Source organism: Salmo trutta, chromosome 9, assembly GCF_901001165.1.
Source record: "Salmo trutta chromosome 9, fSalTru1.1, whole genome shotgun sequence".
Taxonomy (NCBI): Eukaryota; Metazoa; Chordata; class Actinopteri; order Salmoniformes; family Salmonidae; genus Salmo; species Salmo trutta.
The window spans coordinates 9,594,353-9,607,683 of record NC_042965.1 but is presented as its reverse complement, the minus strand read 5'-3'; the positions used below and the strand labels follow the sequence as shown (position 1 = coordinate 9,607,683).

The window sequence follows — 13,331 nt, the reverse complement described above, 5'->3', positions numbered from 1 at the left end:
ACTGGTTACCAACGTTTACGGTCTGTTATACCACGGCTGTCAGCCAATCAGCATTCAGGGCTCGAACCACCAGTTTATAAATTGCGTTAGGACACCATGGCCAGACCGTTACAATCGCTAGGCCCTTTAGTCATGAAGTGTTATTGACCAGGTATGTACCATAGCAAGGGCTTCTGACCAGTAAAAACGTATGGGCTTGGACTTTTTCCTGGTCACATCATCGGGTCAGGACAACTACCCTAGGAATGATCTACCTATGAGGCATGTTTGTTTGGCAGCTGCACCTGAGTTTCTCTCTGAGTTCTGGAGGAGAGGATGGTAACAAGGAGAAGAGGGAGACCGAGATCATCCCTGTCCAGTCCCTCAATCTGCTGCTGAAAAGCATCGGAGCAACCCTCACTGACGTGCAGGATGTCGTCTTCAAGTATGTACACATACAATTTTGTTTTTATTTAACGTTTTAATTTATCAGGGAGTCATACTGAGACCAAGGTCTCTTACAGATGAGCCATGAATTACATAAATTAGAGAAAATACACGCATCAATATAAATACGAAATGCAAGCAGAAAGAACAACACGGTCATAAGGAACAAACGCATTCATCAGTAATAAGGTCCTCAATCAGCTTTCTGAATTGCCCTAGAGGCACCAGAACATCACATTCAAGAACATTTTGAAGATTGTTTCACAAATAAGGTGCAAGAAAACTAAAAGCTGATGTACCTAACTCAGTAGAGACCAAAGGAGTTTCCAGAGTTTAACCATCCCTGAGACTGATGTGGTAACTCAAATGTCTAAAGTTTAGTAAAGAGGTTAGGTACAGTGGGACTTTTTGTGAAAGGGCTTTATAAATGAAAACACAGCAATGTATCAACCTACTGGACGTGATGATAAGAGCCAAAATTGGCACCTGTAATAAAGCTCAGTGCGCTATTATAAACTGCATCTAACTGCTTTAATGAAGTGCGTTCATATAGATGTCGCCATAGTCTAGGACCGATAGGAACGTTGACTGAATAATCTGCTTTCTACTATTTAGCGAGAGGCAGGGCTTATTTCTATAGAAGCCCGTTTTTATTCTCAGCTTCTTAATTAACTAACTCATTCATTTTATTTTTAAAAGACCGCTTTTCATCTATCCAGATGCCCAGATAGTTGTAATAAGGGACATGAACAATGTAGACACCATCCAAAGTACATACAGTGGTTGCTCAACTGAAGGTTTTGAGATTATGCTGCGGGATTTAGAGGTAAATTGTGGTTTAGGACGGTACCCTTTGTCACTGCTTCATTGCTCCAGACCACCACAAGGGGGAGTTAGAGCATGGATTATGCTTTTGGGTCCCAAGGCGCTACTGTCTCTCTAACTGACAATGAATTGGCGACATAAACCTAAATAGAAACTGATAGTTGTGCATGACTTCAGTATTACTTACCTAAACTGTTGTTACATTAAGGTTTTTATTCTAAGAGAAACTTAGACTGTGGAAATGTTAGGATTATTTTGCTCTTACTGTAGTACTGTAGTCTACTCCCGACCGGTCACGTTGTACAGCGCCCAGGTGGCGCAGCGGTCTAAGACACTTTCAAATTCATGTTAGCAGGAAATATTAACTAGGGAAATTGTCACTTCTCTTGCGTTCATTGTACGCAGAGTCAGCAGCTCTATTTCCTTTTCCAACAGCCAGATCAATCGCCTTCAACTTGAAAGCTGCATCATATGCATTTCTCCGTGTCTTTGCCATGATGAGGGTGACAAAATGACTACCGTAATCAGAATGATGGGAAGTTTGAGAGCGCTTGATTTAATCTAAACAGTAAACAAAAAGTTGTTTGACCTTAACCCGTTCGGCAATTTCATTGGTCTAATGAAAGCTTCATGCCGCCAAAAAACTGAGCACGTCACAGAATGTTATTTTTTTTAATTTTTAAATTGAAAGCGGGAAAAATCCATATATTAGCGTCATTGTTTAAGCCGCGAGGTTCAAAGCCTGGGAAAAAAGTTGCGGCTTATAGTCCGGAATTTATGGTAATTATGAAGTAACATTGAAGGTTGTGCAATGTAACAGCAATATTTAGACTTAGGGATGCCACCCGTTAGATAAAATACGGAACGGTTACGTATTTCACTGAAGGAATAAACAGTTTTGTTTTCGAAATCATAGTTTCCGGATTTGACCATATTAATGACCAAAGGCTCGTATTTCTGTGTTTATTATAATTAAGTCCATGATTTGATAGAGCAGTCTGACTGAGCGGTGGTAGGCAGCAGCAGGCTCGTAGCATTCATTCAAACTTTACTGCGTTTGCCAGCGGCTCTTAGCAATGCTTGAATCACAGCGCTGTTTATAACTTTAAGCCTATCAACTCCTGAGATTAGGCTGGCAATACTATAGTGCCTATAAGAACATCCAATAGTCAAAGGTATATGAAATACAAATGGTATAGAGAGAAATAGTCGACGCGTCAATTCCTATAATAACTACAACCTAACTTCTTAACTGGGAATATTGAAGAACTGGGAATATTGAACCAACAGCTTTCATATGTTCTGAGCAAGGAACTTAAACGTTAGCTTTTTTACATGGCACATATTGCACTTTTTTACTTCTCCAACACTGTTTTTGCATTATTTAAACCAAATTGAGCATGGTTCATTATTTATTTGAGACTAAATAGATTTTATTTATGTATTATATTAAGTTCAAATAAGTGTTCATTCACGGGACTGGTCTTGATAAATCAGACGGGACCAGACGGGACTGGTCTTGATAAATCAATTAGATGTTTATTTTCACTGAATCTTCGTTTGGGTATTAGTTAGACCACAATTAGGGTGTGGAAATGTTATGCTCTTAGTACTGTAGCCTTCTCCAGACCGTCACGTTGTACAGCGCCATATTTTACTTTCCTTCCTAACGGAAACCCTGAGGGTTTCGTTTTTCTTGGAATAGATGCACCATAATATTAGTCTAATTAATTAAGCTAAATATCTTAAAATCAATCCCATATACTGTGTTCTTACATAAAAGGTTTTAAATTCTCTAGTACAGCCACTATTGAAGGCTATCAAACGCTTCTCAAAGATGCCCTCTGGTGGTCAAACTAGCACTAACTAGCTTTAATGGTTACAATGGCTGACACTTAAATAACGTACCATAGAATTCTGATGCAGCACGCAAGGTGTGTTGCAGTATGACACAACTTTTAAAGGAAGAACCACTGTATGCTTAAATCATCAGAGGTATATTTATCTGCTCCAGAAAATAATGTATACTGCATTCAATACTAATTTCAGGTGAAAGTTATTATGTAGTAGAATGAAGGCAGTCTGTAGTTCAAATAGAGCCTGGTCAACCGTCAGGGCAATAGCATACAAAACAGTATCATTGGCATACAGGTGCAGGTTGAAAATCAATATTGTTAGTGTAAAAAGTACAGGACCCAGAATTGACCCCTTCGGGGCACCTTTCGTAATATCCAGGAACACCATCTGTAGATACAGCCTGGTCTAGGCCAATTGAGGAACACCTTTAAATTAGCAGTGAGTGATCAACCGTATCGAAAGCCTTTGACAGGTCAATGAAGAGGGCAGCACAATGTTGCCTTTTATCCGTACAACTAGGGATGCAGCAGAGCTAGTGTCATGACCTGGTCTAAAACCTGACTGATTTACATTTAGAATACATTTCAAAGATAAGAAAAATCTTACCTGAGAATTAATCAAGGATTCTAATATTTTAGCTAGGCAAGAAAGTTTAGAAATAGGGCGATTTAAAAATATATATATATTAGTTCACAAGGATCACCACCTTTGAAGGGGGAGTACACGGGCCACCTTCAAAACCTTGAGGATAGTGCCAGATATAATCATCAGGTTAAAAATACGGGTTAATGATTCAGCAATCACACAATGGATCAAGCATATCAGCCCCAGCTATTTTTTTTTTTTTACATCATTCTTAAGCAAGGCATCTAGCACATGACAGATAGTAAATTGTTGAAATGAAAGCTGATTCAACTTCTAGTGAATCTGTTAAGGGCTGGCAGAGGGAAGAGCAGTTGATTGACCGACTAGGGTCAATTAAACCACTGTTTCTCTCAAATAAAAAGCCTGTCGATGATGATGATGAATAAAAGCATCACTTATCCCATTCTTCTCAGTTGTGATGCCAGTCAGACAACTTGCATGGCAGGGAAAAAGAGGAATTTGTACACTTCTGTGCATTTGTTTTCCACAATTTTGAAGAATCACCAGAAGTCAGAGATGGGGCTTGATTTGGCTTTTTTACTTGAGATAGTACGTCTGTTTTCTAAATTGTCTGAAAGATTTCCAGTCCACTAAAGTCAGGTTTCCTTTCCTTGGCCGAGACCTGGTTCCTCATCTGGATGAGCTCAGATAGAGCTAACCCTTGGTTTTCTATCTTTTGACTCTGAATTGTTTAACGGGGTGTGTTCATCTGCCAGGGGAATAAATATGGAGGAGACATTTTCTAGAGCCAACTCAGGGTCAACTCTGAGAATATAGGAAATAGTGGCTTAACCAGAGTAGAATGTATCATGTAAAATGGCAATGGCACACACACACACACACACACACACACACACACACTACAGAGACTCTACAAAACCACTTAATGCTAATTATTTGCTTATGGCAAGGCTTTATTCAACCATGTCCTTTTTTTTGTATACGTTTACGCTAGTGTCTGACCCGAAGCCATTTTCTGTAACTTCCCTAGATTGGCCTTCTTCGAGCTGACCTTCCAGTTTCGCACTCGCCAGCAACTACAATGGGAGGTCATCAGACACTACTCGAAACAGGTACCATCTCACACACATTCCACTCCAAGTGGGCTCTAATGGCCAAATCCTAACCGGAAATGTGCACGTCCAACGCAGATGTTCCCACTTCAATGAATGATTCACGTGAAAAATGTTAGTTCAAGCCAGGTTCCTCATGTTAGGATTCCCCTTTCTAACAACTCATTGAGATCCTAATGATATGCGACTGAGCCGTGTTCTCATCTGTGTCCCAGGCGATAAAGCAGATGTATGTGCTGGTGTTGGGCTTGGACGTGCTGGGAAACCCCTTTGGCCTGATCCGAGGTCTGTCGGAGGGAGTGGAGGCTTTCTTCTACGAGCCCTATCAGGTGAGACCACAGTACAACCAGTATGAATCACACCAGGTAGGCGCTAAATCACTTGTAGCACCGAACACAACCAGTTTGGATGTGTAATACCTGACACAGTGCAGTAGTTATCCATGTAGATGGCATGTATCTGAGTAACTCTGTTTTGGGCTTCCACAGGGAGCTATCCAGGGGCCAGAGGAGTTTGTGGAGGGTATGGCGCTGGGGGTGAAAGCGCTGGTTGGAGGAGCAGTAGGTAAGTAATGCTCTCGCTCATCTCTTTTCTGCTAACCTTGATTCTCTTTAGTTCCTTCATTGCCATCCCTCCACTTCCGACTTAACTGTGTTCCCCCCCCTGACGTATCTCTCTCTTCTCTCTCTTATCTACTTGGCCCCTCTCTCTTCTTCTCCACTGTGTGTTCACTCTGTCCCCTCTCCCAGGTGGCATTGCGGGCGCTGCCTCCAGGATCACAGGCGCCATGGCGAAGGGTGTGGCTGCCATGACGATGGACGAGGAGTACCAGCAGAAGAGACGGGAGGCCATGAACAAGCAGCCTAGCGGTCTGAGAGAGGGCCTGACCCGCGGAGGCAAAGGACTGGTATCTGTGAGTCTGACCTACTATAGTATGCTAAAACCAGTACAGCCTAACTGGTGTCAGATAGTCTGACCCAGCAACACCAGCACAACCGGGCCCTGTTCAGTAGGACCCAACGTAGATGAGCATTGTTGTCAATTGAACACAACCAGAATAGCTGAGCAGTAGAAACGTTCTCTCAGACCGGTTCTGTCTCAAATCTGCTGCTCTGTCTGTGACACTCGCCTTTTCTCCGTCTCAGGGCTTTGTCAGTGGGATCACAGGGATTGTCACCAAGCCCATTAAAGGTGCTCAGAAGGAGGGCGCAGCGGGCTTCTTTAAGGGTGTGGGCAAGGGGCTAGTCGGTGCTGTGGCCAGACCCACTGGAGGCATCATCGACATGGCCAGCAGCACCTTCCAGGGCATCAAGAGGGCGGCTGAGACGTCCCAAGATGTGGAGAGTCTGCGTCCGCCACGCTTCATCCACGAGGACGGGGTCATCCGACCATACAAGGAAAGAGAGGGCATCGGCAGCCAGATGCTACAGGTAACAGGAATTCTCGGGAAAACAAAACTAACCCTTATTTCCTCTAAACAGATGGCTCCCCTGACCTGGGTGGTGTTCATTAGGCACCAAATGGAAGAAAAAAAACTGACATCGGGAAGGGACTACACGAAGCTGTCCAATAAGAAACGCTCATCTTCGTTTTCTGTTGCAAAACTTTTGAAAAGGGTTTTCCCTCTCGCGTGTCCTAATGAACACGACCCTGAGGTCAGGGTTCATGTTAATGAGTGTGGCCTCACATAGAAACACCCCCTTGCTCTCCATCTCTCGCTCCACTTCTCAACCCCTTATTGCTTCTCAGTCCAGATAGATATTCATCGTCATTATCGCTTTCATCCTGTGATTATGTGCTTTCACCCACCTGCTCTGTTCTCCCGTAGCGCATGGCTGTCGTAGCTCTCTGTGTGCGAGTCCCACTTAGTGATGTGAACGGCAGAGGTTGACTTCCTGCCCGACTAGATACGCAGGCGTTGCATTGCATAAACCAATGGTTGCGTTCCACGTCATTTACTGTGCAGTCGGGCATCAGATTGCTATATCATATGACGTGGTTAGCTGATATGTTAAATAACCTATCCAGGCGTTGTAAAATCGGGCATGCGTCTGCGATGTAGTCGAGCAGGAACATGACCGGAGTTTGGTCCGATTTTCAATTCAGTCAATTCAATTTGACTCTGAGTTTAATTGGAATGGACCCAACCCTTGTCAGTGACCTGTAGGGCTGTAGTGGAATGGGACTGTCGTGAGCAGAAGCTGTAGTGAGCCAAGGCATTGAGGTGTTGGCTGTAATTTAGTTTTGTGAAGTTGTGGGGTCACTATACTTGTGGTTTCTAGCTGTAGCTTGAGTACTAACAGATTATCTTGAAGCTGTACTGTACTTCTGTATTGATGTTTCACTGAGAATGCTGAAGTGATGTCGTCATTTTGTTCAATGCAAAAAAAAACAAGATCCGTAGAGCTGGAGATGAATAGTAGCCTCTGTCTCTGTCTCTGTATGTGCGTGTGTCTGTCTGTCCTGACATTGGCTTTGTCTTCTCTCTTGTCATGTCCACAGAAAACGGTGGCCTTCACTGAAGGGAGTAGAACTGTCAGTGATGATGATGATGATGAACAAGCGCTATACATATCAAATGTGTTATTGTTACTATTGTTGATGTGGATGATAACAAGTAGAATGGAATTGATAAGCACTAGTTAATTCTTTGGTCTTTCATACTTTATCTTGAAGCTCCACTGTACTGGCATTTTTGAGTGGTGAAATGTGATCGTTTGCTTCAGTGGAAACTCGATGTTTTTGTAGCGCTAGAGATGATTAGAGACGGGCTTGTCTGTTCTGACATTGGCTTTGTCTTCTCTCTTGTCATGTCCACAGAAAAGGGTGGCCTTCACTGAATGGAGTAGGACTGGCAATGATGATGATGATGATGATGACAGCTAGAATGGAATTGCTAAGTCCTAGTTGATGCTTTAGTCTTCCATAGCTTTTAATGTGTTGTCAGTCAATGTGCTCCAGCAGGATATTTTAACATTCAATGCATCCCGAATAACCAACTGCCAGCCAATTTGTCATTCTCGGCTGTTCGTATTTTCTGTTAACTCTAGACGTGCACTGTATTTCAATAGTTTTTATAAAACACCCATGTATTCTCAGGATTCTGCTGCTGCAGGACCCCTTGCATTTTGTCACGTTAAACCATAATTCTACTAACTTTAACTGTCTTCTGTCATCCAACCTTCTACCCTATCATGTAAGGGGGAGGAGTCAGAAAGCCAAGAGACTCGTCAATCATAATATTTGATCTGAAAATAATTCCGAATATTCTATTTCAGAGCAAGTTGATATTATTCATATTGAAGCTGGAATCCTTAAAGGAACACTTCTGGATTTTTTTAATCTACTTCCCCAGAGTCAGATGAACTAGTGGATACTATTTTTATGTCTCTGTGTCCAGTATGAAGGAAGTTGGAGGTAGTTTTGCAAGCCAATGCTAACTAGCATTAGCACAATGACTGGAAGTCTATGGGTATCAGCTAGCATGCTCACCTCTGTCCACAAAACAAAAACAATTTTGTATTGGTCTGGACTGGATTCATGCAATAGTCAGTCAGCAGTCCTCCTTCTTGGCATTTTGACTCTTCCCTCTTTCATAAGAGTCCTTGCTATGCGCGCAGTCACATACTCATAGCCAGCACCACTTCCCTTCTGAATAAAGTGCATTTTGAAACATCTATTTCATCGTCTTCTCATCCCTACCTTTTCCCATCACTTCATCACCACTCATTAACATGCTGTTATGAACAGTTTATAAACGCTCTATAACAGGCATGCATTGGACTCAATGAAGTATCAGTGTCTCCGGGTCAAAGACGATGGCCCTGTTTTTTTTTTTTTGAATATTTTTAAAAGCAACCTTGCTTCCCTTGAAGTGATCACCGATCTTATGCAATTTGATGTGTAAGCAAGTGTTGTAGCACTGCGTTCTTCAATCCAGTCATGTCAGATCAGGAATTTCTTCGAAGAAGGGAGAAAGGAAGGACGTAGTCAAAGACCCTAGGATGTGTCCAGTATACAAGTTGTTGTCAGATCAGGAGGGGAATTAGAGGTAGATCAGTAACAATACCAATCAGATCATCGGCCAGAGCCTGTGTGAATGGTGAACATCCTGAAGCCATTTTAATCTAACTTTGGAAAAAGGTACCGAGTGACTCATTTATGTATCATATCAACAGTAGACTTAGCATAGCATGTGTTTTTATATACCCAATTTGATAAATATTGTGCATATTTTCTATAAAATGTGTTTGAACAAACCTGATAAGTTTAATATTTCTCTTTTAGAAAATTGAAAATGGAAGGTTCGCCAAGTACAGATACTTTGCGCACGCCAAAGTGAACGAGTCCGATTTCCTGATGATCACCAAAAGGTAAGAGGCTGGCTGGGGTTTGTTTCTAAAAGTGGACTGCACTGACCTACAGAGGGCTGCTGTTTCACTTCCCGTGTCACCGTCTTGGCTGTCAGTGAATGTTCTGAGCCTCTACCTTGCCTTTCACCAGGGGAATCTTTTTCGTGACCAAAGGTACATTTGGGCAGCTGACCTGCGAGTGGCAGTATCTGTTCGACGAGTTCACCAAGGAGCCCATGATCGTGGAGGGCAGGCGGCTTCGGATCGAGGCCAAGGTATCCTCAGCTGCTTATCGTCATCCGTACACAGGAACACACGAATGAATAACTACCCCATGAAACTCTCCTTTATCAAACTGCTCATCATGTCCATCTGAATAACCACTCCCGTTTCCAACCATCATGATACTCACACCTGCCTAGGAAATACCCCTTCACTCATTTGCATCCAAGCTATTTGTGCCTCTGTATTAACACTAAAACTGCTGGGCGTCGAGGGACACCCCTTCAAGCTAATGAGCAGTCATTCTGACTACAACTTTCTAACAATGTAATTAATAAGTTTAATATATGCTATTGGTAAAATAATAATTTGGTTGTGTTCATGAAGGCGTTAAGTAACATTTTATAATAATAAAATAGCATTTTCATTAGTTTGTTACTGTAGGCTATATGTAAAAACACAAATTGAACTGTTCAATCAATTTTATGGTCTGGTCTTTCGTTACAACTATGAAACAGAAATCATGTGTTTTTTTTGTTGTCTTGACAGGGGACACGAATCTTCGGCACTTTGACTCGCATGACACACATCCCACAAACGGCTGTCTTAGGTTCTGTTCTTTGTGCGTCTGGCCACCCGGCGCTGTGTCCTCCCCTGGGAGCTGTGCACAATTTGGCTCGCGTGGAGTCTTCGCTGCTGCCTTGGACCTCATGTCTCTGGCCACGTAGCCCGTATGCCAGACTCATGATGAGGTCTCTCCTGGGCGTGCTGGTGTTGATGCACTGCTTGAACAACACTTATGTGTTGATAGCAGCCAAGTCAAGCTTGTTATAGAAAACAGCAACAGGCCAGCCGGCGGGTGCCTGCTTTCAGAGTACAGCCGTGCCTTCTAAGCCAAAAGATGCACACACACCATGGAACAGAATCGAGTAGTAAAACATGAGCATTATTTTCCCGTAGGAAAAACAACACGTGTTACAGAAGAGCATAATGCGTCGCATAAGTTTATCTATATATGGCGACGCGTATTATGTAATATTGACATGCCTTTGCTTGGTTGTAGCATGTCGTAGTATCCGGTTTTCTGTTACCGCGTCCCCGCCGACGGCAGCTGTCGGCTGCATGGTGCTCGTGACAGTGATGATATTTCTTGACTTGCTTTGGTAAAGTGTGAGTGCTGTCTTGTCATTCTTTATGCGTGTGCCTTATTTTGTGCGGAGTGAGGGAGCTCTGTTCCAATGTCGGGAGAATGAGTGCAGGAGGTCCTACTGGGAGAAGTAGGAAAACCATTCAAATAATGACATGCCTTCCTAAAACTGGTTCAAACTCCAGTTCTGTTTTGTGATATTAAGATTCTAACACGGGCAGTGTGTTCTATAGACTTATTTAGGAAAAGTCAAGGACATGACATTAAAAAAATGGCAGAGTAATAAAATCAATACATTCATAACCAAGCAAAATGACTGCTTTAGTGGTTCTAGTGCTGACAGTATCTCACTGTACACCCCCCCCCCCCCTTTTTTCTCAGAACTCGTGTTGAGTTGAACTAAAAACTATTTCCTGTGTGCGTTTCAGGAGAGAGTGAAGTCTGTGTTTCATGCCAAAGAGTTTGGGAAGATTATAAACTTCAGAAGTCCAGAAATAGCCAAGGTGGGTTAGCATAACATAAATATAAACTGCTGCCAATTTTTTCTGTCTTTTAAACATAGCTAACAGTATTTGTCAGTGAGCAACACAAAACTTACACAATAGTTTATTTAGGATGTGGTTCCAAGTTGTAATGTGACTTTTGATGGTGTAGTTTTTAAATGTGTGTGGTTTTGTTTATCTGCAGTGGGTTCTTACCAAGCTTGAAGACGCCAGGGAGAGTCTACACAAATACTGATTGGCCACTCTAATAGGGCCACCAACCAGCACTGAGACATGACAAAAGTACAACGTTGACTGTTATAGTGTGTATGCATGCTAGGAGAGTAGGGTGTGCCTCCATCAGTGTACTACTAACTCTCAGGTTAGACTTTCTCTTTCATTCTCACAGACACACGGTCTGTCTGGTCATCTTGTAGACACACACGGACTCCACTATCACAAACACCATCACTGTTTCGGTTGTGCACAGCAATATGGCAGGAATATCGGCTAACTCCTTGCACTACCGTAATCCTGCATGAGGTTGTACCCGACGAGGCCGCGGCGGGAGTATTCGAAGGCGGCAAACCTCTCGCGGATGTTCTGCCGGCGTCACAGGTGAAGTGGGAGTAGACAGTCTTTTCTCTGTCTGGGTTCTGCTCCTGGTACATCTTCAGGATGAACTCCCTGGCTGCTTTAGGGTCATTCTGCGGCCCTGGAAACGAGCTTTAGTTCTGATGTGTGGAGTCAGCCTCTATCTCTATATCAGCTTGCAGTCTTGTCTGTAAAATGATGTTTGTGTTGTGAACGGCGAACACAAAACCCTACACACTGTCACCGCTCCGATTTGTACACAACTACGTGCTAGAGATTTCTCCTTTTCCCCAAATAAATGTTTGGTTTTTTTGGTTGAAAAAGTAGGGTACCTGAATGACTTTTCAAACTGCCACTGTTGAAGTAGCCCTATCCATCACATTTCAATCCGTTTGCCAGTTACTGAGTGATGTGCTTGAAAAGAGATTGTGGCCAAATATGAAGTATTATTGTGGGACTCGGCACACTGGGTTTAACTGCCTTGATGTGTATATGTTACACACACTGTTATTTTACTGGTTGATATAGGATGGGGGGGGGGAACAAATGTTAAACTGTTCATCTGCTTGTTGTGAGTTATTCTGTACCAATACTCCCCCTCTTCCTAAATCACTAACTTATGTTTTTCTATACATTTCTGTAAGCTATGACTTTGCACGTGATCGAAAAAAAAGCATGCTATTTTTATACGTTACATGTCAATCTGCTGTAAAATGATTTCAATAGAGTATCCTGTGTGTATATACAGGTAACTTCTAAAATAAAGGAAACACCAACGTAGTGTCTTTAATAGGGCATTGGGCCACCCAAACAGCTTCAATGCGCCTTGGAATAGATTCTACAAGTGTCTGGAACTCTATTGGAGTGATGCGACACCATTCTTCCACAATAAATGTAATAGTTTTGTTTTGTTGATGGTGGTGGACAATGCTTAGGATCTGGTGGCTGAGACACCCACACCATCCTTTAAACCCCCTATGCTCCTTTGAGACCCCTCATGGGCAACTGGGCATTTTTATACATGACCCTAAGCATGATGGGATATGGTTAATTTACTCAGGAACCACACCTTTGGAAGCACCTGACTTGAATATAATTTGTACCCCTCATTTACTCAAGTGTTTCCGTTATTTTGGAAGTTATGTGTATAGATATCTCTCTCTCTATTTAAGACGCAGGCGGCACCTTAATTGGGGAGGACGGGCTCATAGTAATGGCTGGAATGGAATACATTTCAATGGTATCAAACACGTGAAAACCATGTGTTTGTTCTGTACCGTTCCATGTGTTTAATACCAATCCATTCACTCCATTTCAGCCATTGTTATGAGCCGTCCTCCCCTCAGCAGCCTGCTGTGATTGAAGATAATCTATTGAGGGGTTGTATATCATCATTTGCGATTTTCATGTTTTTATACCACAGGTATGCAATGCCATTAACGATGAAGAGTTATGCAATGGAGAGACATATATTTAAAATAAATTATAAATTGTCAGCTGCTACATTCATACTCAAATGTTTTAAGGGTTTGTTTTGGTTTGGGGTCACTTGATGTAACTAAATTATTTAATCTGTTTTGTCTTTGTCAGCAAGTGCTCTCATTGTGAGGCAGTATAAAAATCACTGGTGCAGATAATTCTGCAATTTTTTTGAAAAATAAAGGGTCTATTTAATTTGTTTGGTATTGGGTCTTTCTGTCATGATGGG

At 42.4% G+C, this 13,331-nt stretch overlaps 1 protein-coding gene across 6 annotated transcripts in view; it reads left to right on the top strand.

Moving 5' to 3' along the window:
- LOC115199824 (vacuolar protein sorting-associated protein 13A) overlaps nucleotides 1-13,297 on the top strand; it is a 55,726-nt gene extending 42,429 nt beyond the window's left edge. For 5 of the 6 annotated variants that reach the window (XM_029762306.1, XM_029762304.1, XM_029762303.1 and 2 more), the window contains 10 exons: nucleotides 279-424; nucleotides 4,745-4,826; nucleotides 5,042-5,155; nucleotides 5,315-5,390; nucleotides 5,576-5,739; nucleotides 5,972-6,256; nucleotides 9,114-9,199; nucleotides 9,330-9,453; nucleotides 10,976-11,050; nucleotides 11,235-13,297. In XM_029762306.1, coding sequence (XP_029618166.1) covers nucleotides 279-424; nucleotides 4,745-4,826; nucleotides 5,042-5,155; nucleotides 5,315-5,390; nucleotides 5,576-5,739; nucleotides 5,972-6,256; nucleotides 9,114-9,199; nucleotides 9,330-9,453; nucleotides 10,976-11,050; nucleotides 11,235-11,285 — 1,203 coding nt within the window. In that variant the 3' untranslated portion in view covers nucleotides 11,286-13,297. Of the gene's footprint in view, nucleotides 1-278; nucleotides 425-4,744; nucleotides 4,827-5,041; nucleotides 5,156-5,314; nucleotides 5,391-5,575; nucleotides 5,740-5,971; nucleotides 6,257-7,646; nucleotides 8,506-9,113; nucleotides 9,200-9,329; nucleotides 9,454-10,975; nucleotides 11,051-11,234 lie in introns of those variants that run through there. The other variant, XM_029762307.1, reaches the window with a different exon arrangement.
- Nucleotides 13,298-13,331: the final 34 nt, after the last annotated feature.